This window comes from Cylas formicarius, unplaced genomic scaffold, assembly GCF_029955315.1.
Source record: "Cylas formicarius isolate icCylForm1 unplaced genomic scaffold, icCylForm1.1 PGA_scaffold_3__17_contigs__length_32017465, whole genome shotgun sequence".
Taxonomy (NCBI): domain Eukaryota; kingdom Metazoa; phylum Arthropoda; class Insecta; order Coleoptera; family Brentidae; genus Cylas; species Cylas formicarius.
This window is the reverse complement of record NW_026844326.1, coordinates 22,664,080-22,691,477: the sequence shown is the minus strand read 5'-3', so window position 1 is coordinate 22,691,477 and position 27,398 is coordinate 22,664,080. Positions and strand designations below refer to the sequence as shown.

The 27,398-nt window shown below is 33.3% G+C and overlaps 4 protein-coding genes across 9 annotated transcripts in view; 2 read left to right on the top strand and 2 right to left on the bottom strand.

Annotated features, from left to right (window-relative positions):
- The window catches only part of LOC132700117 (autism susceptibility gene 2 protein homolog), a 117,724-nt gene extending 95,651 nt beyond the window's left edge, over window positions 1-22,073 (bottom strand). For all 6 annotated transcript variants that reach the window (XM_060667239.1, XM_060667242.1, XM_060667240.1 and 3 more), the window contains exons 1-4: window positions 21,565-22,073; window positions 11,511-11,627; window positions 6,681-6,800; window positions 2,000-2,035 (exon numbers count right to left, since the gene is read on the bottom strand). In XM_060667239.1, the coding sequence (XP_060523222.1) occupies window positions 2,000-2,035; window positions 6,681-6,800; window positions 11,511-11,627; window positions 21,565-21,816 (525 nt within the window). In that variant the 5' untranslated portion in view covers window positions 21,817-22,073. The remainder of the gene's footprint in view (window positions 1-1,999; window positions 2,036-6,680; window positions 6,801-11,510; window positions 11,628-21,564) is intronic.
- A 634-nt stretch (window positions 22,074-22,707) lies between these two features.
- Window positions 22,708-23,702, top strand: LOC132699605 (vitamin K epoxide reductase complex subunit 1-like protein 1). The gene is made up of 4 exons (XM_060666417.1): window positions 22,708-22,723; window positions 22,792-23,038; window positions 23,115-23,212; window positions 23,288-23,702. The coding sequence occupies exons 2-4, from the start codon at window positions 22,836-22,838 to the stop codon at window positions 23,512-23,514; spliced, it is 528 nt and encodes a 175-aa protein (XP_060522400.1). The 5' UTR covers window positions 22,708-22,723; window positions 22,792-22,835; the 3' UTR covers window positions 23,515-23,702.
- An 89-nt stretch (window positions 23,703-23,791) lies between these two features.
- LOC132699196 (uncharacterized) lies at window positions 23,792-24,968 on the bottom strand. The gene is made up of 5 exons (XM_060665773.1): window positions 24,685-24,968; window positions 24,491-24,632; window positions 24,282-24,439; window positions 24,062-24,203; window positions 23,792-24,009 (listed from the first exon to the last, which is right to left on the bottom strand). Exons 1-5 carry the CDS (start codon window positions 24,813-24,815, stop codon window positions 23,875-23,877), a joined length of 708 nt encoding a protein of 235 aa, XP_060521756.1. The 5' UTR covers window positions 24,816-24,968; the 3' UTR covers window positions 23,792-23,874.
- Window positions 24,969-25,025: 57 nt separating this feature from the next.
- LOC132699194 (putative leucine-rich repeat-containing protein DDB_G0290503) lies at window positions 25,026-27,112 on the top strand. The gene is made up of 4 exons (XM_060665772.1): window positions 25,026-26,151; window positions 26,213-26,488; window positions 26,542-26,788; window positions 26,847-27,112. The coding sequence occupies exons 1-4, from the start codon at window positions 25,147-25,149 to the stop codon at window positions 27,035-27,037; spliced, it is 1,719 nt and encodes a 572-aa protein (XP_060521755.1). The 5' UTR covers window positions 25,026-25,146; the 3' UTR covers window positions 27,038-27,112.
- Window positions 27,113-27,398: the final 286 nt, after the last annotated feature.

Sequence of the window (27,398 nt, the reverse complement as noted above, 5' to 3'; positions counted from 1 at the left end):
AAAGCATAGGGGCAAGCATAGTATAGTATGCTTCCTGGGGAAATCAGAGACGCAAACCAAAAGAAATTCAAAATATATTTAAAATCTTTGCTGACAGCAAATGCTTCTTATTACCTGCAATGAATAAGAAAATCACAAGAACAATAGAAAATTTTTTTTAATTCCATTGCCCCTTTGTTTATTATTATTTTCTTGTAATACATTTTTTGTTTTATATAATATTTTTAAATATTTAGAATTTTGAAAAATATTTAGATATATTGCAATTTTTTCTGACTTTCCTTTGTAATATTGGAATTAGTGAATAAATGTCTTCTCGACTACGTTATTCTATTCTACGTATTACGAACTGCCATTCAGTCTGTACCGTTGATGTAGTTTTTAGATTTTGTGATCACTTACCCAGGTCTACAGTAATTTTGATGTTGAAAAAACGCCATATTTTTGCTCCACCACATCATTTTTTTTATAGCGCTCTATATCTTAAAAATGAATAAATAAAAATAAATAAAAACTGATTTCTGTAAAATTAAATGTGATTTGGCATGGATAATATTAGATTTTAAATGGAGAAAAAATATTGCCATCACCGGCTTGTTAACATTTGGGTCTTCGTATTGATTCTCGTTTGCGATTTAATACTCATGTTAATAAAATTCTTTACATATATTAATTCAACTAAATTTAATTAAAACATAAAAAAATAAGTAAAAACGTAAAACTAAAGCTTTGTCTTATAATCTCCTAACTCGGTGTGAAATAGTCTACGTTAATGCTATGGACTAATTAAATCTGGTGGTTTGTATCATATCCCCGTCATCAAACACTCCTCTGTTTATTAGGTCCTTTAGTTACAATGCCCTGAAGGGTTATAACAAAATCCCCCCCCCCAAAATCTGGGTGACATTAGAACATTTAAGTTCGAAATCAGAAACATTGATTATTGTGGGTAAAAACTATACTCCCAGTGCATTTTTTTTGTGTGGAGATAATATCTTATTATTTCATAATTTTTTTCTCTCCTGTTTGTGGCTGTGTAATACAAGCGCTAGCGTAAATTATTGTAGCTGTTTTAAATAAACACATTATTTGTGTATTCATTATTTATTTAAATTGTTTGGATGTGCGACTCGAAAAAGGAAGTCCTGTCGAATATTGATCAGGCGAGGAATTTTTTTTCATGAGTATGAAAACATTTTCTCCAAGAACGGATCTCACCATGGAGCTTAGAATTCGAATGATAAGATGCTACGCTGTCTCGCTCTATAGCTTTGAGAGCTGGACCCTACACCTTCGGACAGAGAAAAAATAAATTTGACCTTTACAAAACTAAACAAATTGAGTTATCGAATACCATCAAGGAAAGAAAAGCACAATATTTAGGTCACCTGGTAAGAGGAGAGAGTTACGAATTACTTCGGCTGGTAATAGAGAGAAAAGTCCAAGGATAAAGATCATTAGTAAGTAACCAAAATTCATGGCCAAAAAAATTGGTTTAATTGGTTGATGGCTCCTCTACGGAAATCTTTAGTGCTGGAGTTTCCAAAGCTACAATTGCCATTTGGATCGTCAACTAACCAACCAAACTTTATAGCCGTATTTTACCAGTCTCCATGTACTATTGACGAAGCCAAGAATTTCAAATTAAATTAAATTCTTTTAACTTGTATTAAAGACCTCCAATTTTGAAGTCATTATATTGAAAAGTTTAAAAACATTTTCAATTTTAACAACTGAACTAAATATAGTTTAATTAAATTATTTTGGTCCAAAAAACATATTAATGATTCATTCTTGATCTGGCAGTCTGTATATCCGGTGGTCTAATGTTAAACTGTCAAATAGTTAGGATCGAATATTTCAAAAATCTTTTAAAGCCGCTGATATTTTGGTTGTGAGGCTCAAATCGAAAACCGTTTGCCCCACTTATTAAATACAATACAACGACCGTTTTAAATAATCCTAATCCGTGTTAAAATTAAAATGATGAGCCACTTACGATATATCCTTTTCCTGAACTGCATCTACTGCTGGCCTGCAACAAAAAAGACGAGAAAATAGCATCGTTAATGCGATTTTTCAAACTACCTCCGGAACGGCAAAGCTTTCGCAGGGCCATAGAATTAGTATCAATATTTTAAAAGTTTCGACAAGTTAGCTCGGGGCCGCCGTCCCGGTCGGGACGAGCCCCACTGCGCCGGGGAGTAGCTTTCAACTTTGTTAAATTAATAGTTCGAAAGTCGAAAACATTGGAAAATTTCCCGGGGAACGTTTTGCGAAATAAGAAAATAAAAGGCGAGCCGTCGTCTAACGAATATTGAGAACAAGATTGTCTTTTATCGCTTATTTTAAAGTTGCCTCGCAAATTGGGTAATTAAATTCGCAATAACTTGCCGATACTTAAGCAGGCCGACGCTCGTTTAAAGTTAACTTGTTATTAGAAACTTAAATGTCATTAAACATATTATTTCGACAAATTAGCGCAGTATTTGGCTAGGAAGAAGGGATATTCGAGATATTTAAATAAAGTCAACTAATAAACTAAAAATTATTTTGAATATTACAAAAGGACCGATAAGACCGAAAGTATTGAACCACCAAAAATATTGTGCATTTATTGTTTTGACGTTTTAAGTATTTTACAGTACCTTAACCTTAACCTTAGACGTTTATTCTGTATTTTCAATTTGATTAATTTCGAATAAGTACAAACGTTTATTTTAACATCAGGTGATATGTATCGTACTTAAGAGTTTAATGTAAATTCCAATATGTTTGTATATATTACGGAGGTATTTGAATGTGAGTAAGCACGTATTTATGTATGGTCTGTTCATAGATATAAGAAAGTGACCAATTGCTTTTGAATGGGATTATCAATGCAACAAGAATTTAAATGCAGGTAAAATTGTGGTCCGTAATAGAAAATAATTTTATACCTACCTGGTTTAATATTCTTTGGTTTGGTATACTACTTAGTTTAAGTTTATTAGTAATCATTTTTATTTCGTGTGTAATACAGCGTGTGTTGAATCGTGTGCGAATTATGCAAAATATATGCGCGTCTAGTGTATCTCAGGAGATACTCCCGCCCAAATGTAGAGAACACTATTCTATTGAGACTAAGGAAGTTATAAACAATGTTGATTTGATTCTCATTGAACGTGGTGCCAGCAAGCAAGCATCTTTAGAAGAAACGGCCACATTGACGACAATTCCAACATGGAAAATTGTGAATAATTCGATTTCCGTGAGGAAAAAAAGAAGCGATGCTGACATTTTTTCGAGTGTAGATGAAAGTGATCAAAATATAATACGGAGTAAAATTTATAAAATTTACCAGTTATACAAGGAACAAAGATGAAACCGGTGTTAAATGTGGCAGAACTACCTTATGGAAGTGTATTCAACACATGGGTTTTAGATTTAAAAAAATTGACAAAAGGCAAGTTATAATGGAATCTTTTAGAATTAGGAAATGGCGACTGGAATATCTACAAAAAATTAGGATTTACAGAAAACAACAAAGGCCAATTATTTACTTGTATGAAACCTGGTTCGACACTTATGATACCCCGGAAAAGGGTTGGGTTGACTCAATTGATAAATCTAAAACAAACGCGCGATCAAAAAGAGATAAAAGAATAACTATTTTGCATGTTGGCTCTAAAGATGGTTGGAATTCAAATGGACTTTCTCTGTCTGCGAAAAACATTAAAGATTCTTCTCTGGATTACCATGAAGACACCACGGCTGATTTATTTGAAAGTTGGTTTAAAAACAAACTAGTTCCAAACATTCCTCCTAATAGCGTCATTGTAATGGACAATGCAAGTTATCACAGTAGACAGTTGACTAAAACCCCTTCCTCATGTGACACAAAAGCAACAATCCAAAACTACATGTATAATAACGACATTTATTTTCACGAAGATTATACCAAAAAGCAATTAATTGAGGTTCTACAAAGCTTGAACCTCCAAAAGTGATAATTATGCACAAAATCTAGGGCACACAGTTTTAAGGCTTCCACCTTACCACTGTATATTTAATCCCATTGAACATGTTTGGCACCAACTGAAATCTGCCATTCGTCGTAACAATGTTTTTCCCCGTGTTAATTCCAATGTCCTCAAACTTATAGAAACCGAAGTTTTTAATATCCGTCCACAAAGTTGGGCAAATTCTGCTAAACATATAGAAAAAGCACAACAATCATATATCCATATTGTAAATAATATAGAACAAATAATAATTAGAACAGGCGATGATAGCGATAGTGATACTGACATATTATGTGAACAATTTTAAGTAATTTAATAAAAATAATTTGTAATTTGATTTTAGATTTAAACATAAATACATAAATAAATAAATATTGTTTAGTGTCTTTCCTAACAAACCCCAAATAATTAACTTCTAAGCAAAGTACGGACTTGTCAGGCCATATTTCATTCTTACAGCTTGCCCGGGTCTTTCCTTAATTCGCATCAGTTAGTCACTTTCTTATATCTATGAACAGACTTTACCTGTACTCTATTTATTTTACAGGTAAGTTTAAAAATGATCATTTTTATCTTGTGTGCCTGTCGCTTAACAACATTCTTCTTCTTGTATTTTTGTCTCTTCTACATGGTTCTTTGACTTGTAAACAACAATCTTTTTTTAAGACTATAGATTTTATTCGCGATTCGTTAGCACAACAAAACGGACAAGAAATCTTGAGATTACCCCCGTATCATTGTATATTTAACCCGATTGAGATGATTTGGTCCGAGTTGAAAGCGCATATGAAAAGAAATAACACTAAAATTAAATAATAGTACCATAAATATAATTCGGCAAGAGGTAGCTACAGCGATTGGTGGCGGAGTTGATCATTGAACTAGGTGACAGTAGCGATAGTGTTAATTTTTTAAGTGACTGATACTTTATCATTATCATTATTATATTTACTACTTTGTATATTAATAATGATACTACGTAGAAATATAATGAAATAGAAAGAAATAAATAGATACTTTGTACCATTCTTTTATGTACATATTTCAATAATTGCTCGGCGAAAAAGAATTGAAAACATATTTATATTCCGCTTGTTAGTGTAGGTAGACAAATTCCTAGGACGGTCCTGGAATGGTTGTTCTATATGGGGCTGCGGTTTTGGAGTAATAAGCAGTAGGCAAAGTTAATCAGGGAGTCGGTTGTAAAAACACAATATTTCTGGTCATGGTATACCAGTTTTGGTCGACGGTTAAACTCTTATTAATTGCATTACAACTACTACTAATTTCAATTATATATTTTCTGCTTTTTAAAATAGGTGCTCTCTCCTAACTATACGATCTAGGATTCCCTTTGCAGTTTTAGGGCTGTCCGGTAGATTTTTATAATATACGATAACGTAACGCAGCGAAATTAACGCACCACTAATTTATTTTGAATTATCTTTGAAAATTCATGTAAAAATGAAAATATTTATTTTTGTTGCAAACTACCATAGTACATACATTTCAAATTAATACAGTTTATCCTATTTTAATTTTGTTGGAATTCACATAAATAACATACCTCGTTTTTCGTAAGCTCTATTGCTAAAATTACGGTGTATTATGGAACGCCAATCTGGAAATTTGACCGTCGAAAAGTGTGTACCGGCAGTCATTCTGTATGGAAAAGGGACGGAGCTTTCGAAGTCAGAGTCTCTGCTTTAAGACAACGGTGTGTGACAAAAGATTGCTGCAGACACAGCTACAGGAAGCACAGGCTCAGAATTTCAACTGTTACTGTTCGTTGACCCCTAGCTGAATCTAATCTGAGACCAAGAAATCAGAGCTTTGTAGAGCAAGGTTAAATTTTGCTAGAGAACATATCGATTGGTTTGATGAAGACTGGGAAGTTCTGAAGAGTTCTTTGTTCAGCTTTTCTGTCTACAACTGAGAGAGACGTATAAGAATTCCAAAACACAAGATTATTTGGTGTAAGGTCAGTTATGTTCTTGGGAGCAATATCTTTTGCAACTCGTACACGCATGGTGGTTATTAACATGTGATGCCATTTGACCATTACATTGTTGAGAAGTTTTTGTTTCGGCAAGATAATGCTCGATCGCATGTTGCTCAGATTGTACAAAATTTTCTTATTGAAACTATGGATTGGTCAGCAACCGGTCCTGATCTTAAACCAATTGAGAATGTTTGGGAAATGATCTACAGAACTTCCTAACTGTTCCAACTTCCAATGGACTCCCTGGAGATATCGTCCAAATTTGGTTCAAAACTAGATAAGCATGAATAATCGCTGTCGTGCTGTTATTCAAAACAGAGTAGCAAATACCCGACATTAATTATTTTTAACTAGAGTTAATAGTTTTTTCATTTTTTGAATTTCCTTTTTTTCATCTTCCTTTGGAATTTCATCTTCTGTTAATACCTTTATTAGGCTAGAATACGAATGTACTTAACTAAGACATCAACATAATTGACGAGTATTATGAAATAAAAAATATTTTTCGAAATAGAGTAGTGGTGCGTTAATTTTGCAGGGCGGTGCATTTTTGAAGATCAATTTCAAACCAACAAAAAAAATAATAATACCAAATAAAAAATAAATATCTCAATGTATTTTTTTTTAATTAGCCTTAAGAGAAGCAAGGAATTCAAAAATAGACTTCTACTTACGTCGCTCAGGCGGTCCCTGGAACTATCAGCGTCACGAGGCGCCACTGATGAACCAGTCAGTCGTTCCGATGCCCGTCCACTATCGTCGCTAGTGGCCGGGTCCTGAGTTAAAGTCAACCCCTAAACAAAAACGGACAATGTAATTCACGAAACGAAATTGCAATAATAATTTTTATGTAGAACATTTTTGACCATCGAAGCGAAAATATTGTACCCTGTACTATAGAATAAATACTTTAATTGTTTCGTCACGGCATTTGGAAAAAAATAAATGACCCATTAAAATTAATAACTAACTATATCGTTAAATAACAGTCCAATTGGGTTAGAGTCAAACTTAAATATTAAATAACTATAAAATCGAATATAAATCAAGCGGGTGCGGTCTTCGGAAGCAAGGCCGTCGTTAATAATACATTTTAAATTTTAATGTTCGGAGTTTTTGGTCAACAATATCGATTTATTTGCCGGCAACTATGCGATACGATAAAGGGGCGTAATAGCGACGTAATAGCGCGTATATTTAAAAGTGATATGGATTTTTTGAAAATTTGGAAAATGTAACTCAATCCAACCCAAAAAACGGTAGATGTGGAAAATAAAAACCGATTAGAAACAGCTTATATTCTGGAACTCACTTCTTCATAAAAGAAAACATGAAACAACGATATGCTACCCAAAAAATGTAAAAAATAGTCTTCAGAGGGTCTTTCGGGACGCCACTGGGTTTGATAACTTTAACCTAATTGAGACTACGATTTGTCCTTACTGCCTTAAAGCGACATTCTCTTATATGAACTTTTTTAAGGTTTAAGGTTGGGATCGTACTTTTTTATCGCCATAGAGAAAGCATTGTTTCAAAATATTTTCTTCATTCACTAATTAAAACATAGTTGCCTATATTTATTTTGAAAATTCATTCACACATTCCCTACAATTCTTTTCTTCAATAATAATAATAAATAATATGACAATCCTACTTTTTTTCTCTTGTTTCGTAAGGTATTCGCTTTTCTTTTAAATCCTCGTTAAATGACTCAAAGATGTCATAGAGGGTCAAATAAAATAATATTGGATGCTCATGGTCCTATAGCAAACAGCATTGGAATAGTTGTGAGAATACAGCCCCCGACGCTTTTTCTTTAAATCTTTTTTTTTTCAAATTACGAGGGCAGGTTTATAAGTCCTTGGCCTGACAACGAAGATAAGTAAGGAGCCGATTTTTGTCTCATTGTGTCCACTTATTTTGACTTTTTTATTTTCAGAGGTGGAGTGGTGAATCCATGTTTCATCCATACTAATAAATCGACATAAAAATTCAACAGGATTTCATTTAGACTGCCTAATCCAACAGTTTTCCTTCTGAACTTTTGTTCAGAGTTTTGGATAGTAGCGAGGCACCCATCTTGCGCTGGACTTCTAAACTAGCAAAAGACTAGCAAAGTATTATTTAAAGTTTTTCAAAGAAACTTCCACAGGCTACTGTAATGCTTTTTACAAAATTTCTGGATTCCTCCTGCGTCGGTTTTTGCTTAGTCGAAATTGCTGACGTTTCGCCAATCATCCCGTTGGCTTCGTCAGGGCTTGATTGAAACTGAAACCAGAGCATATCGATATAGATTCGAACTTCTGGAATTCAGTAATATTTGCCGATGAGACCAAGATAAACTTATTTGGATCCGATGGAAACATATCAGTATGGAGACAGCCTAAGGAAGAATTAAAATTGAAAAATTTAAGAGCGAAACGTCAGCAATTTCGACTAAGCAAAAACCGACGCAGGAGGAATCCGGAAAATTTGTAAAAAGTATTATTTAGAGTATTGCTAATGTGACCTTTTGATATTCAGAAATCTATCTAACCAGTGAATATCCTGGCGAGCAGGGTTTCAGTGAGTGGAGCAATCTCTATGTCAGGTCTGGGAGTTATCAGCCCACCTTCGTATTTTGGAAAGACCAAAACAAGGTTAACTGCTTCGTTTAAACAAATCAACTTTGCATTATTCCTTAAAATTCTTAGAAGGAAAGATACCAAAGGAAAAACACTAAATCCTAATTCGAATTGGAATGCACACAGAACGAACATCGGTGCACCATCTCCGCCATGCTAAATCCCGTTTAATACGTTAAAGCTTTAGAGCTAAACGCTAATGTCTGGAAACGCACACGGAAATCAGCGGCAAAGTGGGATGAAACGCACGGGTGGCCCAGTTTATCTGCGTTAAATCCGAGGAAAACGGAGTGGCCGCAAATTACGTAGAGAATAATAATTAAACCCCGACGGCTCGGACAAAACTGACAACAAATTAACGAACTCGAAGCTGCGAATAATATAGGCGACTCTCTATTGCGATAGAAATTAGACAACCCATGACCGGTTTCTATTGCAAAACGGTGACACGGTTAGATAGCAGTTTGTTTAAAATTACGGACTACGCAAAAATTAACCACAGACGCATTTTGGAAGTTCAACCGTGGGCCTCTGCGGTAACCCGGCAGAAAAATGCCCTTACTTATCAAAAACAAATTCTACAAGGGAGACAAAAAAACTGCTTTAAACTGCCATGTCAATAAAAAAGGCGATTTTTTTAATTGAATCGTATATTTTAATGTTTCACTAATAGATGGCGACAGTTGTTTTAATATCTCTTCATATATGTAAACTGTTCTGCTCATGCGCAAATAAATAAATAAGCATCCTCGTTAAGTCTCAAACTGTAACTCCGTCATGGTTCTTGTTATGGTTTTTAATATGAACAGTCCCAAGTTTTCTCTTATATTTGCCAGATAAATCTATTAAAATTTTGGTTTAATTCACGTCCAAAAAAAAAAAACAACTTATTGAAATTAAGTTAGTCTTTTTGTCTTAAATATGCGTTCCCCGAAACAATTCGACGAATCCTGCGAAAAAATAACTTACACGGTCGAACTGCTAGAAATAAGCCTTTCATTAGCGGAAGAAATAGACGCGTGAGATTGGCATTCGCTAGAGAGCATATTGATAAAGATTTTAACTTCTGGAATTCAGTAATATTTGCCGATGAGACCAAGATAACCTTCTTATTTGGATCGAATGGAAAAATATCAATATGGAGATAGCCTAAGGAAGAATTCAAATTGAAAAATTTAAAAGATAAGGTAAAGCGCGACGCATGTGGAGTGATGTGGGGCTGTATGTCATTTGCAGGACTAAATATGCATTTCATTGAAGGAAATATGAACCAATATGTATATTTGGATATATTAAGACAGCATCTGGTTGCCAATGCCCAATATGGGTAACAATTATCGGTTCTATCATGACAATGATCCAAACCACACATGATTCGGGTCCGCAGTTGGTTGTTTTATAACTACCCAAATGTTATTAAGACACCCGCCCAGTTACCAGGCTTAAAGTAATTGAAAATTTGTGGTTGACACTAAAAAACAGAGTAAATAGTGCCACAATACTTAACAAGAATGAATTACTGAAGTATGGAACACAATTTCCCCGGAGTATACTAGAAAATTAGTTGAATCAATACCCAGAAGACTACATATTAGGAGTATTTCAAATTATGCAGTTGTTTTTCTTTATTGATTTGGTTATATTTCGTCATTTATGTTGTGACGTTACCATTGTATATAATTTAATTAATTATTAAGTGTTAACTAAGTAAGGCATATTCTAGAAGGCTCTTTACAAACTTAATTTCGATAATTTTTTTTTTCCAAACAAAAAAAGAGACATTCAGACCAGTTACCTTTTTGTTATAGCGACTGCATCATTTAAGCTGTGAGTCACTGTATGTTCTTTTTTCGTTACAGTATTGGAACTAGCAAGGTCTCAAGCGGCAACAGCTGTCGATGCAACATCGAATTCTAACCTCAAACATGTAGGTAAAACAATTTAGTCAGAATCTACGTTATTTCTTGTTTTTTTTTTTTTAAACCACATTATAAAAGAAAGTATAGGAATTATTCACTATATTATCAATGTCCATTAGCAAGTTTTTGCCAATTTTGAATTTTTCTAAAAAACATATTTTGCGTTGTCTTTATTTTCTTGCAGGTACAAACAGGGTAATTATTTTTGGCAGATAAATTACAGCGAAGAATAAAGAATTTGTTCCCACATTTGATTCTTACGTTCTTACTAAGACGTAAACGTGCATATTTTGCTAAACTTCTTTATTAATTAACTTGGGCTTTCAATACCATATATTTCACGCCTAATATGTGCCATCGACGGGACGAAAATAAACTCGGAAACTCATTTATTTACGAAAAAAGATTCTTATCACGGCACACGTAAAAATATCAAACAAAACAATCCGTTACGGCGCGTAATCTAACACAATTTATATCAAATATATGCCTATGTTATTGTTAGCGCAATAATTACAGCTAAAGAAAATAATTACGGCTCCGATTAAATATGTAAATATTTATTCAATTTAACGGATTGTATTTATTTAAGTCGAAATATCGTTCTGGTTTACATTTCGGGCTGATAAATCGTCCAATATTAATATACGACTTCCGAGTGAATAAACTGAGAAATGATAATTGATTTTATTAAAGTTTAAAAATACCTAGACATTTTTTTCAACTCATTAGAAAACAGTATGGTGACGTTAAAAACAATATTTATCTCTCTTAGACCACGTTATAATTCGTCCTGTTTTAACTTTCGCGTGCCTTACAAAGTGCAAATAGCAAGAGGTATGAGAGAGAGAGAGTGAGAGGGAGAGAGCGACACAGAGAGGGAGAGAGGAAAGTTATTTTGAAGCGGAGAGTGGTGACGTCACCTTAGCCTTTTCTGCCGACGTTGTTTCTGTATACTTACATGATTATTATTATGTACTAAAATGTGGTTGGTGATGTGCGCTTTGGGTTCCAGCTTAGGTCTTTCGACTTCGGTAAGACGTTTGATACCCTCCTTGGCCGCTATCTTTACCACCAACTGGAACAACGAAAGAGACTGTTATAAATCAATTGCCATCGAAAGTGAATGAGGATCGACCAGCGCAACGAAAATAATAAACACCGCAAAATTATTAGGTGTCATTAAAATGTAATGAAATTACAATTTAAAGTTTGAAAACAAAAGTTATTTGTTAATTAACACTACCACGCCCGACATTATTAGGCCAATGATCGTAAAATCCTTTACGCCGCAGTCAGTGCCGCGTAGGTTTGTACTCTGTTCGTTCGCAATTGGGAATAATAAAATCTTAACGGGATTTAAGGAAACCCAGTGGCATAAATTCCAAATTGAAAAAGCGGCATCGGAAAATTATACTTAATAAAACTTAATATTATGAAATTTATGAAAAAAAATAAAAACAAAAATTCTGTAAAATGCTTTAATTTTTTTTTTGGCTTCACTTTAAAATTAATTTTAAAATAAATTCCAGAATTATGTTGCCACTTGAATATATGCAATTAAGAATGTTTTTTCTATTCTTTTCTTAATCCTTTTCTTTCAACCTGCTGCTTTTCTTTCAACCACAGGTGATGAAATCCGTCCAACATCGAACGGATCAGGGTTGGGCTCATCTTAATCAAGTGATGTAAATCACGATTAAAATCATGCTTTAAATCAAACTCTAATTTTTTAAAATCTTTTTTAATTGAAACGAACACAAAAAGCACAACGTAAAAGTATTATCACAAATAAAAAGTAAAACACAACTCTAAAAAAATAAGACAAATAACATAATATACACTGTATAGTTTGCACAAAAGTACTAATTTTCCCCCTTTTTCCATACCCATCCTGTTTCTTATATCTGAGTTCTGAAATTTCGTTCTACTGACGCTGATGAAGCAGTTGCACACAGGAACTATTTTATTATTGATAGCTCTTTCGCAATTTCTTGCTCATCCCTTTGTAATGTCCACCACTGTATTCCATTTACGTTTTTTTATTATTTCATTAAATAACATATATTTTTTAAACTAGCAACTGGGGACATTCAACTTTACTTCAAGAGTCCAATATTTCCATATAATTTATTAATTGTTTTTAAAGTCCGATTCTTTCTTCTTAACATATAGACTATAAAATGATATGGTGTGAGCGCTTGCTTACATCAATCCTGATTTTTTTTGTATTTTTGATAAAGATTATTCTACAACATTGTCGAAGATCACTTGGAAGCACTAAAGCGTTGCCTACTGCTTGACCGAATTTCGCTCTAGCTAGATGGATATTGCCAAAAATACTTAACAATTTGGACTACTTGTTCTTTGGCGTCAAGTATTTGTAAGTCTTTGCCCAGTAAATTTAAAATTTGTGCAGAACAGCCATAAGTTATAAGTTTTGAGTCCGTCAAAAGATTTTATCTCGCAGTCATATTGTGATTTACATGAAGAACTTAGGTAGCAAACTACTTCAGTTAAATATTGCGAAATATGAAGTTTTCCCGATGATTCAATAGTTTCGTAAAGAAGCGCTAGTGCATCTTCAATTGTTAATGCTGCACATTCACACATTGTGCTGACAGAGAAGAAAAACATTTTGCCTTTTCCTCCTCATAGATGTCATCTAAAAGGCTTGTTGACAACGATTTTCTGGATGGCAGCGTATAACCGGGTCTTAATAAGTGACATTAGTAGAAAAAATCTCCTTTGCTATTTATTTGTCAATCTTTTCTTTTTCAGCTGTTGATGTTCTCGTTACGAAACTACTCAAATTAGGCTGATTTTAAGAGTTTTTTCTTTGCTTGACAAATCTGTGGTGAGTGTCGTGGGACTCGAGACGGACTATGTAAGAACTACAGAATTGTCACGCGACATTCGAGCGCCTAAAAAGAAAATAAAAACAATCAAAATAATTATTAAATTGATACCATTGTTAATAAATCAAAAACTAATTCTTCTTTAACAAGGGTTTATGCGATTTTGTTAAATTTATACGAAGATATGATATTAATATGAATACGAAATACTATTTTTATGTACCGTAAAAAATAAAAATAAGTAAGTATATAAAAATTATAAACATTAACATAAATAAAATATGCATGAATTTAAATTTTGATAAGAAAAGACAAAAAGGACATTACATTTTTGAAATAATAAATACCTTAATTTTTTTTTGAACAAGATTTTGAGAATACCATACCTTTTTGCGAGACGGAAAGTTAAATAAAAATGAAATAAGTAATAATAAAACAAAATATTATTTACCTACCTGTATTTGTTTCTTGCTGCTTATTATCACAAACATCATGGTTCTTTCTTGCAGGTTTTACAAATCGCTCTACACTCGGATTTATTTGGATCTGCCATATGCCATTTTTTTTCTCTTCCAAGTGTGTGAATTTTACTATATTGCTAATAGCGGCTTTAAAATATTTGGTAATTGATACAAAACGGGAAATAAATATTCTTATGAAATTTGAAAAAAAAATCAAAATCAAAGTTTGCCCAACACTGGAACAGATTATGACAAAGTTTAAAAGCTTAAATTTTGGTGCGGGCAATGGCGTCCGTAATCTGCAAGAAACCCGACTGTTTCTCTTGCGGACGGTTTAGGTACGACCGGCCTTGGAAATATGTGCAGCGCCAGCAAGTACCACTATCAGCAAAAATCGAGAGCACTGACCTCGCAATCCCAGCTGATGATGACGTTGCCCACGGATCGAAATCGAATCTACTTTTATTAGAGTTGCACATACCTACCGCGAGGTAGGAAAATTTCTAAGTAATACGCCAAAAGGGTGTGGTCGACTCTTTCCATTGACTTTATGCGCTAAGGATACTTAGACATTTACTAATAGGCTATTTGACAGTACAGGAAGCCAAACGGCACGTAAATTGTAGAAGAAGAAGACAGTATTATAGGAGTAATATTACATTCATATTCATATATTAATAATCTGACATATATTATTGCTCTTAGATTAAGTTGAGGTAATTTCAAAGGCATAAACGGATACATAAAGACTCAGGACTTTAAATGAGAATTGCTGTTTCAACAGGTAAGTAAAACCATTTGTTTAATCATAATCTATACTACTTCTTATTTGTATTTGATTTCTTAATTACTTTCTGAAAAGTCTATATTTATATAAGTTTAAGGACATTGGAGTTAACACGGGGAAAACATTGTTACGACGAATGGCAGATATCAGTTGGTGCCAAATATGTTCAATGGAATTAAATATACAGTGGTAAGGTGAAAGCCTTAAAACTGTATGCCCTAGATTTGTGTATAATTATCACAGACGGATTCCTTTTGTAGGTTCAAGCTTTGTAGAACCCCAATTAATTGCTTTTTGGTATAATCTTCGTGAAAATAAATGTCATTATTATACATGTAGTTTTGGATTGTTGCTTTTGTGTCACATGAGGAAGGGGTTTTAGTCAACTGTCTACTGCGATAACTTGCATTGTCCATTACAATGACGCTATTAGGAGGAATGTTTGGAACTAGTTTGTTTTTAAACCAACTTTCAAATAAATCAGCGGTGGTGTCTTCATGGTAATCCAGAGAAGAATCTTTAATATTTTTCGTAGACGGAGAAAGTCCATTTGGAATCCAACCATCTTTAGAGCCAGCATGCAAAATAATTATTCTTTTACCTCTTTTTGATGGCGCGTTTGTTTTACACTTATCAGTTGAGTCAACCCAACCCTCTTCCGGGATATCATAAGTGTCGAACCAGGTTTCATCCAAGTAAATAATTAGCCTTTGTTGTTCTCTGGAAATCCTAATTGTTTCTAGACATTCCAGTGGCCATTTCCGAATTCTAAAAGATTCCATTAAAACTTGCCTTTTGTCAATTTTTTTAAATCTACCCATCAACCCATGTGTTGAATATACTTCCATAAGGTAGTTCTGCCACATTTAACACCGGTTTCATCTTTTTCAAGCCTCCTAATTAAAATATCTAATTTAGGCACGCTTTGTTCCTCGTATAACTGGTAAATTTTACGCCGTATTATATCATGATCACTTTAATCTACACTCGAGAAAATGTCAGCATCGCTTCTTTTTTTCCTCGCTGAAACGGATTATTCACAATTTTCCATACAGTTGATGTTGGAATTTTCGTCAATGTGGCCGTTTCTTCTAAAGATGCTTGCTTGCTGGCGCCACGTTCAATGAGAGTCAAATAAACATTGTTTATAACTTCCTTAGTCTCAATAGAATAGTGCACACGATTCAACGCACGCTGTATTACACACGAAACAAGAATGATTACTAATAAACTTAAACTAAGTAGTATACCAAACCAAACAATATTAAACACAGGTAGGTATAAGATTATTTTCTATTACGGACCACAATTTTACCTGAATTTAAATTCCGAAACTTTAGGTAACAATCTTGTTGCATTGTATGTTAATGACCATCCTTGGATAATCCCATTCAAAAGCAATTGGTCACTTTCTTATATCTATGAATAGACGATACCTTAGGTAGGCTCTAAATAGCTCAATTAGAAAGACGCAAACAACAAAACAACATAATTATTGTCATGTCTCTACGTCGCAGCGACCCTATTTCTTTCTAAATATATCAAGATTAAAGGGACCGTGCACGGATCGATAGATTTTGCTGCGGTACAAGATCGCGATCCGCTTAATGACGAGCAATTCGCCGAGATTAATCTTTTATTGGATCATAAACATTTAGTTTTATTCGTATCCCTTAATAATCCAGGCAATTCCCGATCGATCACCTGCAAATTTGGCACGGAATTTCGCTTTGCGTACTTCCGAGGGCAATTCCAAACCTCATTTCGAGGGAGGCGACCGAAGGCGACCTTTGCTTACCGAAGAATTTCTGTTTACTAACAGATTACGTATATCGAAGCCCCCGAAGAAACGGTCTTTAAAAAAGTCATTCAAAAAGTATTTTTCTTTCAAGTTGGTTTTAATGTATAGATTATAGATAATGTTAGTTCAAAAAAATTAATTTAAAACGCAGAAAAGCGAACATAAGAAAAGTGGACATTCTGTATGCAGTAAAAAAAAATTGTGTGTTGTGTGTTCGGAAACAGTTCTAAAATTCAACCAACAGAACATAGACAATAGAACCAATAGACAATAGAACTACGCGTGCAATGAATATAACATTAAAACTATACCAAATCAAATAAAATCACATAAGACTATCCGAGATACAGGGTATCCTCCAAAATTAATTTATTTTGTGAACATTCTCAACTTCCAAAGTTGTCCAAACGAGTCTAAGAATATTATCGGGAACAACGAATTTCGAAGGCTCTTTTGTTAAAGACTGAACTAAAAAAGGTCCTTTAATCAACTTTTTACTGAACATTTAAATACTACTCAAATTTATCAGAAAAAATAGGGAGTGCATAATATTTTCCAAAATCACATCCCGTAAAATCATCAGCAACAATATTATTCAACCTGACGTTATTAAAGTTATGACAAAAAACGATTCCTAGACATTGCAGCTTGAATTTGCGCACAACTGCGCGAATCCATTCGGAAGTTAAACCTAGAACTTTTTGAATGTCTTGTATATGGCGAGGGAATTGGGAGTAACATTTTTGTGGTCAGAGAAAAAAAATGTCGTGTGGCATTTTATAACATACAATTAGAATGATGTTATCGAGGGCCAAATCACCATCCAAAATCGGTACGCCAAATTTCACAAAACAATATGATTCCACAGATTTCCCCGATTTTGCAAAATAATTTTCAGTTTATCTGAAAAATGTTTGCATTCAGTCATAATTAAAAAAATAATAATTAAAAATGATATATACAACGAACCTAAATATATTTTTCGTTCTTTTTTTCAAAATTTAGTTTCTTAATTTCTTTCTTTTCTTCAACTTTAATTTAGTAATTTTCTTTAAAAAAAGGCATTTTAAACACATCTGGTTGGGAATTTCGGTTATTCTTAATTTTCTGACGATAAAAAATTAATTAATTAATTAATAATGAATTAATTATCTGCACATTTTTATTGATTACCCTAATTCTCATCAAAATTTAAGTTTCTTATTTTTTTTCTCCTTCTTTACCTTTAAGAAAGTAATTTGCTTCAAAGAAACGGGCATTTTAAACACACGTAGTTAGGCATTTAGGTTATTCTTAATTGAGCTCTGTAAACTCATAAATTTTGAGTTTTTAGCAATTGCCGTTAGTTTTGGTTACTCTTTAAATAATAAACAATTTGATATTTGATATTTCATTTGCATTTTTTGGAGTCTCCACTCAACTGACGATTTACATTTTTTCCAGGATATCATTCTCCCTTTGTTTCACCAAACTCACTTGGCATTTTTAAGATTATAAGGCATAAGATAAGGTCATAAAAAATATTTTCTGCCTTTTTTATTCTATTTGGCTTTAATTGCAATTTTATAGACAGAAAATTAGGAATTATCTTCGATGACTAAATGTGTTAAACTAAATTAACAAAAAAAAAATAATTAAATCTGAAGAGAAAAAAAAAAAAAGAAACAAACTTTTAAAATAGTATATTATGCAACAAGTGCGGCCAACGGCATTTGACTCACAAGTTTATTTGACACAAGCGGAATGAGTGACTTAAAAAGTTTACCAAACATGTTGCACACTATACTTTTTTCTACGACCTTTAGTTTTTGGGTACGTTTTCGCAAAATAACACGAATACATTCACTGACTGTCAGAATTGACAAGCTTCAAAATTCAAGACATGGGAAATATCTCCGAAAATATCCGATTTATCCCAAACCCGTGCGGTAAATATTAATGTTTGTGTTCATTTTGAAATTTGATGTAATTTATAGTGACAACACTTTTTCCTTTCTGAAAAAACGTTTTAAGTGTATTTTTATATATTATTTTTTCTTAATCGTTTTTCAAATTATTTTTCATAAGCTAAAAAGTATTTTTCAAAAAATCGTAGAATTGTAGAATCCGTAAACTGGTAAAATATTTGTGAAATTTAAAAAATACAGTATAATTTCGGGGATTTAACAGTTTTCACCAGTACACCAGGTTCCACCAGTGATTTACCGATCGTTTTTTCTTTTACGATTTTGTCCGTCCCGCCCGTTAGTGCGGCGGTACGTTCAATGCGAATTATTGTCGTTTCACAAAACGAGACCGCAAGCGCGTCACCTAATTCCGAAGTTTATTTATGTTTCATTGATATCGCGAGGGTTATTGTCTCGTAAATAAACAAAATTGTATGATAAATGACATCGGCGTCGAGGGCCGCGCCCGACCCGGCGTTCCCGAATGGAGTTTTTAAAACGGGCAGCCTTTTACGCCTTTACACGGTTTTATTGAAACGATAAAATTGCATTAATGAAATTCGCCGTATGCCTCCACTGATTTATTGACGCGAGCGATCGCGTTCCGTTATTCGGGACTCGACAAACATTTCCACGAACTGATCGTTTCTTTTGCGGTAGAAGTCTTCGTCTCCGCAAAATAATATACTTTGACACACGAAAATGGAATTTTCTACTCCCCACTCTACAATACTCAATTATGTATGGGATCAAGTCTGCGAAACGTGTGACTTCGTATACATACAATTTTTTTTTTAAATCTTCCAGATATTGCTTTCAAGCTTTATACCATAGATAAACTTGTTTTTGTATAATCAATGGCGTTCGTGAACAGTACGCCATTGATTTATCGCAATTTTGTTAATAAATTTAAATCAGTTCTCAACCAAAAACAGTTTCTTCAGTTTTTTCGGACGAACGGTTTTTAAGGCTTCTTATTTTGGTTGCATGTGCATCGAACTGGTTAGTTTGAAACTAAAATCCAGAAGAGAGAAAATAGGAAAAAACGATTTCTTCCCAACATTTCAAAATGAAGCATTTTAGGACGCAAGTTTATTTGATTTTTTTTAATTTATTTTTTTATCTGCTGAACGCGCTGTCAAAATTCTGTATACGGGCCCTGCAATCACCATCCAAAATCGGCGAATTTCACACAACACACAACCATAAGATATTACAGATTTCCCAGATTTCTAAATAATTTTACATATTTCACCGACTGTGAAAAATAATTTTTGGGTTATGTGAAAAAATTTTGCATTCCGTCGTAATTAAAAAACTATCCAAGTAAAAAATATACAAAAAATACACTTAAAACCTCCTTTCAAAAAGTGTGACAGAGTATTGTCGTTGTGAAATTTATAAATACTAATTTTATAAATTCCCCAAAAAGTCAAGACGGGCATAAAAATAATATATTTCATATTTTTTGAAATTTTTGTTTCATAATTTTTTTGTTTCTCGTCGAATTTAAGTAACTTTCGGGCTAATTTTCTTCATAGAAAATAGCACGTTTAACACATTTTCATTAGAATTAAAGCCATCACTCCTTTTTTTATCTCATTAGTTAAATGAATAACCCAAACAATCCAAACCAAACACCTCACCAAGCTCATCTAGGAAAAATAAACGGGGCTGTATATACTAATGTCCCGACGAACCGATCTGAATAGCTCGCAATAAATCAAGGGATAAGATATCGGATAAGCTTAAAATAAACTGAACTAAAATAAATGCAATTTATGAATTAATTTGCGAATATACAAAAAATATTTGTTGACACGAAAACCAAAAACCCAAAGGATCAATTATCGCAAAACCGAATTTCAAAATTTTAGGCCGCATCGTTTGCAAAAATTATTGCGAAAACTCATTTTCCATCTTTAAGGGCCTCTCGACGAGGCGCTACATTTTTCCAGTTATTTTCACCTCTAAAAAGACCCTAAGCTGTTTGGGCGCTATTTCCGTACACTCTACTATAGATCATATGAAAACAATAAAAGAAAAGTAGCGAGAGTTAATGTTCCGAGCTATTTAAAGCAAAGTACTTGGCCCGCAGCCCTTACGTTGCTCGTCAATATCGACCGATAATTAGAAACCTCATTCAACGTTTAGCCACCCTTTAAACCGACGTTTAATTCGAGGTTTTATTAAATTTAATTTACTGTTGCCTAACTTGGTTTGTTGTGCAGCTATGCACTGCTAATAAGATAAATTATTCAACCGGTTTTAGCAGAACTTAATTACAAACTGAATTTTAGCTAAATATCAAATTATTTCGCCACGCACGAGAATAGTTATCTAAGTACTTAAGTAACGCGATTGTAAATAAATTTATCGAACCTGTAAGTTTCTAACGCCCATAGAAACCGAGCTGGGACAAGTACTCATAACAATTAAAATTTTCAATAAAAAAAATGTAGTTATGCGTATGTGCCTAGGAATTAACTGGTAAATATGTTGGGGTTTGCCGGTGGGATCGAGGTGTGAAATCTATCCTGTTATCGGATTAGAATTTCCTGATTTTTGATATCCTTATATAATTGATATTGATAAGCTAATGTATCTACTTACTGATTAATTGATGATCGTATTATGAATTTAATAATCTTGTTATTAGGTAATATACCAACATTTAGTCAATATATTAAATGGATATTATAAAAAGATTAAACTTATTTTGGGCACTCGATGCAATACCAAACCTACATGCACCTAAATGCCACCTTTTTCATTGAGTTATAAATGCATTTCACCCATTAAGCAATATTTGTCAAATCAAACCAGCGTCAAAACTGCTGTGCATATGCGTGTTTGAAACTATTGAACGCACGTACCGAACAAAATAGGAAACCATTAAATTATGAACAAAAAATTGAAGGAAAACCCATGTTGCTAATCATAACCTAAATTTTAACAAAGGATTCCTTTACTATCGATCTTTAAACAAGCTGGCGTAGAAAAATAAACGGACTATTTATAAGAAAACTAACTAAATTCGCAAATTTATTGTAAACCTTAGCATTTTCATTCAAAATTCGTTCAAAAATGCACTTTCAACGGGTTGCCGTCGGAAACATGGTTCCCAAAATTATGCAAATTTAGATGGTTTTTCAAAGGTACCTCTAAGTCTTCGTAGCTCCTAAACTGTAGGATCGAAAATCCATCGACAATATCCTCCTCACATAGGGGTTCTTTAAGAAGTTCCTTTTGTTTTTTTCGTCGATTGGGGGGTCTGGGGGGCTTTTTCGGGATGACATCTTCGGCCTCACTTTCGTCGGCGTTAGCTTTGTTAGCTTTTGTTTCCTTTAATTCTTGCTGCATACGCTGAGCGCGTTTTCGCCTTCTATTTCTTTGTTTTACCTCTATTTCCATGGCTCATTCATTAAAAGCACTCGCTCTGCGGCGAACCATTCTTGCCATGTCAAGAGGAGGCTTTCGGTCTGTTATGGCGGAATTTTTACGCGAATTACGGACGTCTCCATTAGTTCTTTGGCACAATAACCATCGCACACACTTTTTTACACTGTCCGAAACACTCGACACACACTTTAATTCACGAGAAGGTCCCGAAATACCCGAAAATAAACAATATTTACAACAACGGTCTTAACAGAGTCAATACTGTAAAATGTCGCGCTACGGACGCGCCGCCTTGCGGCAGAAATGCAGAGCGTGCATCGTTGCCATATTGCCAACGGAAGGCCGTGTTCCCTTACAAGCCCTCATTTCGGAACAATAGGATATAGAATTTAGGAATAGGGGATACTGCAATCGCAATATAAGTGAACTCACCCCCTGTAGCGCAAAGCTAGAGGCTTGGGAACATTGTGTATGAAAAATATATTTCTTTTTTTAAAAACTTAGGTACCAAAATAAGAAACTGCATTGATTGGTAAAAGTATATATTAGAAATACACAAATTACCTAGAAAGTGGGCTAAGCATACCAAAATTAACACAATTTTTGAATAATAATTATTTAAGCTTGCAAAGAAAGATGTACTCGATTCTTGTATAACTTTATGGAAATTGTTTTTGAACTATTATTATTATTTATACGTACCCATATTTTGGTAAGCAAAAATCAAAATAAATAAAATATTGAAAAAAAAAACTAAAAGCTTTGCGATTAAAGACAATATGCAGTTGTATTTGTCAAACATTCGAAGGAAATTTGAATTTACGGCGAAGGTGCAGGGCGAAAATTAAAAATTTTGACATGTTTTCATTGTAATATTGTTCTTTGGTCGTTACTGTTCATGTTCTGTGGTAAAAGCAGTGTAGGTGACAGAATTTTAAAAATTTATTTTGTATTGGTATTTATATATTTAATAACTAATATTTGTAGTGATTGCCAGTTATCTATAGTATAGCATAGCATAAACCTACCAAATGTCTGAAGAAAACACTATTAAGTCAAAGATCGGTTTGAGTGTAAAGATTTACAATGCACTGCTGACCCTATCCTGTCTTATAGGACTGGCTTTGTCTCTTTACGCTTACACAGTTGAACTTAAAATGGAACAAGATAGGAACTACAAACCTCTTTGTGATATTAATCCTCAGGTCAGCTGCACTAAAGCATTTGGGTCAGAGTAAGTTTCATAGACTTGAAAATTTTTCATTTTTTTCTATATATTAATCATTTAATGACCTCCAACTACGCTTTAGGTATGGTAAAGGATTTGGAATATTTGGAAAGAAATCAGTTTTGTATAAGCCTAACAGTTTATTTGGTCTAATGTTCTATAGCATGATAGCAACATTAGGTAAGTATCATTTAATTATAGGTACCTATAAAATGTTCCTGTTAATTTTTTAATTTTTCTTCATTTTTTTTTTAGTACAATCTAATACAAAAGTCAGTGTACTGTCAACCCTTGTACTGGTAACACTTTCCAACTTTGCCTCCCTGTATTTTGCATATATATTGTACTTTATACTGGCAGATTTGTGCCTAGTATGCATCGGAACCTATGTTGTCAATGTAGTTAACTTGATTTTAATACAACAGAAGTACAAGAAATTAAAACTTGTGGAGATCAAACTCAAAGGAGACAAGACAAACTGAATTAAACAGGTTTTTAAATATATGAGACTACTTGAAATGTTGATAAATTTATTTTTAACACTTAAATGTGCTAAATTTAAATTAATGTATGCCAAAAGAAATAATCTGTGAAAAATATTGTTATTTATATACATTAAAGAATGTTATTGTAATATTTCATATACATAAAATAAATAAATGTAATCAAAATGCTTAGCCACATTTTTTCTCTTATATCTACATTTTTTTTACACATAATGGTTGGGGTGTACAAAAAGGCTATAATTGTAGTGAGACCGATTTAATAATTATGGATTTGGCTATAAATAACAAACATTGTTTTATAAAGAATAAAAAATGTGTCAAATGTTTTAAGTAGTGTTACAAATGAGTTGTGGATAAAATGGAAAGAATATAAATGCAACCAGCACAACCCAAAAGTAATGTAGAAATGGCCACAATTGGATAGTGGTCTAAATCACCCACAGGAACATACAATTCGATATCATCAAATAACTGAAAAAATAAACTATGATATATCCATTGTATCATTAAAAATTTAACTTACAGCCTTATAACTAATGTTGTACCATATTTTCGTTGATGTCATATGTAAAACTGGAGCTTTTACTTCTTTTCCACAAATTTTATGTTGCGACTTTGGACACCATGTTAATAAACTTGGCTTTGGGAAAGACACTTTAGCAAATCTATAACAATGCAAAATATTGTTTTACTCGAGTTTTATGTTAAAATTGGTGTGTGAAATTCTGTGCTTCTGTACCTACCCTCCAGTAATTTGTGCCCGTTGATACCTTAAATGTATTGGTAAGGACAGTGGAAGTTTTTCAATCTGGGAATTGTTAAAGAACACATAAACATTATGCTCAGTAGCTTTATGTGCAGGTACCTCAATATCAACAGCTCCATCAATAACTACATCAAGCTACAAAATACGATATGTTAGGTTATTGTTATAGTGATAATAAAAACTAACTTTATTCAAGCGTTTAAGGTCTGCCACTTCGTCTGGATTGACGAATAGTGGAGGAGGCAAATTCAGGTGAAAAATGATCTCACAAAGTGATTTCACCCATTGTTCTTTATTCAGTGACGCTTCTATTAACCACTTTGCAACTCTAGAAAGGATATTTAAAATATGTTTCGAGACATGAGGCAGGTTATGCTAACCTATGAAAACCATAGCCTTGAATATCCTGGGTTACGGAAAAGTCCAATTTTAAACAATCCTTGTTTGCCAAAGCATTATTAAAACATAAAAAGGCTAACACAAAAGCAAAACAAGTACTGCTGTTTTTCATTCTAATATATTAAAGTTCTTTTGCTTTCAAAGATGATAATATGCCAGTTTTGATATTTCTGTAATCAATGTTATTCTTAAGTTTCCCATACTACATATTAATTGAAATTTAAACCTCTTGTACCATATTGGTTATTCCTGTCTTCTTCCTCTTGTTTTTCATGACTTATAAATTTCGAACTAAGGCTTTCTACCATACCCGGAATAGTTGTGATATCTTTTAGCACGTGCATTTTGAAAGAAGAAGTTTGAGCTCTAACCTAGTTTTTTTTTGTTTAAAAGGTGTGTTTGCCTTTAGTTTCAAACACACTTTCAGTAATTTCTATTGTACCATGACTCGATTTGCTCGATCGAAGGGTTCAAAAGCTTCAAATGAAAGAATACCAGAGGCTGCGACATCGTGGAGTGAATTAAAACAACAGTTATTGAGCAGTAACAAAGATATATTGGAGAAAAATATCCGTGAAGAAGCACTTCAGAGAAGAGAAGCTAATTATCAAGCATTTTTGAGAGAACGTGAGGAAGAACAGTTAAGAAATGTGACGTGGGCCGACTTTGACAGTAAAGAAATGAGAATCGATGGCAAAACAGCAGACAATTTGAAAAAAAGTTCTCACAACACAAATGGCCCACATTTAATGTTAAATGCAAGGAAATCTATAGGTGAATTCTTAGAGGAAAATGATAGCGATGAGCCTCCAGAAGAATGTGGTGTGAAAGATCGTCCAAAAGAAGTTATTGTTGAAAAAAAAATAAAAAAAAGGAAACTGAAAATTGTCAGTGTTAGAGAAGAACAATTTCATGATTTTGAGGAGAACAAAAGTGAATTAACTAAAGCTAAGCCTCAGTCTCCAAGAAGTTTACGAAAAATTGAAAAAAAGGACAGATCTCAGAAGCAGTTAAAGAAAAAATTAAAACAAAAGAAGGAAAAAATGAATGAAGTGGAAAAAAATGTTAATGAAAATGTCATAGAAAGTTCAAATTCACTTTTTAAAAATGCAGCTGAGGATTTGTCAAAAATTGAAAAAAAAAAGCAAAGAAGAATGAGACAGGCAGAAAAAAGAAAGAAATTTAAGGAACTGAAATTGAGCCAGTTGAATTCAGAAGCCTCAAAGGACAATGTATCAAAAAACAATGATTACAGTGATCCTAATTCCAACTTATCTGAAGATGTACTAGCCAAAATTGAGAAGAGGAAGCAGAAGAAAATAAGACAAGCAGAAAAAAGGAAAAAATTTAAGGAGTTGAAGAAATTGGAGGAAGGTAGTAAGAACAGTGTTGGAAATAGTATTGATGATAAATCTACAATCCCTCATGTCTTGGCAAAAAAACACAAGGTTTGCATTTTTACTTAGGGTGAATAATAGGTGATTAATGTCCAACAAATGGGTTTTGCAGAAAGATGTCCCCAAGATGATAAACAAAAGAAATAAAATAGGAGATAATGCTCAGCCTTCTAGGAAGAAGTCATTGCCAGAAAGGATGATAATAAATGGAAAATCTGTGGATATAGACTACATAGAAGGTTTCCCTGTTAAAAAAGAAGATGCAGATCGACTAAGAAAACTAAAAAAGGAAATGATAAATAAGGGAGTGCCCAGGAGTGAAATTGAAGTTGCTTTAAAATTGGAAAGAAGAAAAGCTGAAAAAGCACTTGCCAGAGAAAAGAAGAAAGTATGTCCAAGCGTGTGGCTAAATGTAACCATTTCATGATGTTATTTTATTAGGTTTGTTTTAACTGCAGATTATCTGGTCACAATTTGAGTGAGTGTCCGGCATTAGGCAAAGGAGAAATTGTGGAATCGGCGGGAACGGGAATTTGTTTCAAATGCGGATCCACAGAGCATACCCATTTTGAATGCAAAGTTGTTAGAGCAGATGCTTATAAATTTGCTAAATGCTTCATTTGCAATGAGCAAGGACATATATCAAGACAATGTCCGGACAATCAACGCGGGCTTTATCCTAAAGGGGGTAATTTAAGAAAATGAATTCAAAATTTTATTTCTTTGTCTCAATCTGGGTATTTTAGGGTCCTGTAAGGTTTGTGGAGATGTGACACATTTAAAAAAGGATTGTCCAAATTATCAAGTCCAGCAGCAACAGCTGCAGCAGGGTATCAATGTGGGCACTCTTGGTGATAGTAATCCTGATGATTTTGATACACATAGAGCTACAGTTGGTAACAGAATTGCCAAGCCAAGTAAAATTGTTAAATTCTAGGTTGTCCTAATGCCTATATTGTTCAATTATAATTGCTATAAGTTTTGAAAATAAAATTTATTTTATAACTTATTGAATAAAATATAGTTAATTCAAAAATTGCATTTATTTAAATTTCTCCTGCAGTGGTTTCTGCTTCTAACTTGTTCTAAGTTTTGGTTTCCTTAGATGATGATTTGGTTCTAGGTTTCCGTTCTATATTTTTGTTTCGTTCTTCTAATGGGCGCGAGATGGCGCAATTATGAACTTTTTTCTGACGAAAAATAATTTCAAAACATTTGTATCGAAAATATCAAACCATCTTACTAATCATAGTTTCCACGCATAAGATTTTCGATTTTCAGAAGCTTTAAATGGTATA

Bases quoted from the DNA above. Each gene is read 5' to 3' on its own strand.
- LOC132699605 (XM_060666417.1), top strand. From the start codon at position 22,836: ATGTCTGAAGAAAACACTATTAAGTCAAAGATCGGTTTGAGTGTAAAG. The intron at 23,039-23,114 runs GTAAGTTTCATA...ACTACGCTTTAG, and splicing joins ACTAAAGCATTTGGGTCAGA to GTATGGTAAAGGATTTGGAA. The intron at 23,213-23,287 runs GTAAGTATCATT...TTTTTTTTTTAG, and splicing joins TAGCATGATAGCAACATTAG to TACAATCTAATACAAAAGTC.
- LOC132699196 (XM_060665773.1), bottom strand. From the start codon at position 24,815: ATGAAAAACAGCAGTACTTGTTTTGCTTTTGTGTTAGCCTTTTTATGT. The intron at 24,633-24,684 runs GTTAGCATAACC...TATCCTTTCTAG, and splicing joins CAAGGCTATGGTTTTCATAG to AGTTGCAAAGTGGTTAATAG. The intron at 24,204-24,281 runs GTAGGTACAGAA...GCATTGTTATAG, and splicing joins CGGGCACAAATTACTGGAGG to ATTTGCTAAAGTGTCTTTCC.
- LOC132699194 (XM_060665772.1), top strand. From the start codon at position 25,147: ATGACTCGATTTGCTCGATCGAAGGGTTCAAAAGCTTCAAATGAAAGA. The intron at 26,489-26,541 runs GTATGTCCAAGC...TTATTTTATTAG, and splicing joins TTGCCAGAGAAAAGAAGAAA to GTTTGTTTTAACTGCAGATT. The intron at 26,789-26,846 runs GTAATTTAAGAA...TGGGTATTTTAG, and splicing joins CGGGCTTTATCCTAAAGGGG to GGTCCTGTAAGGTTTGTGGA.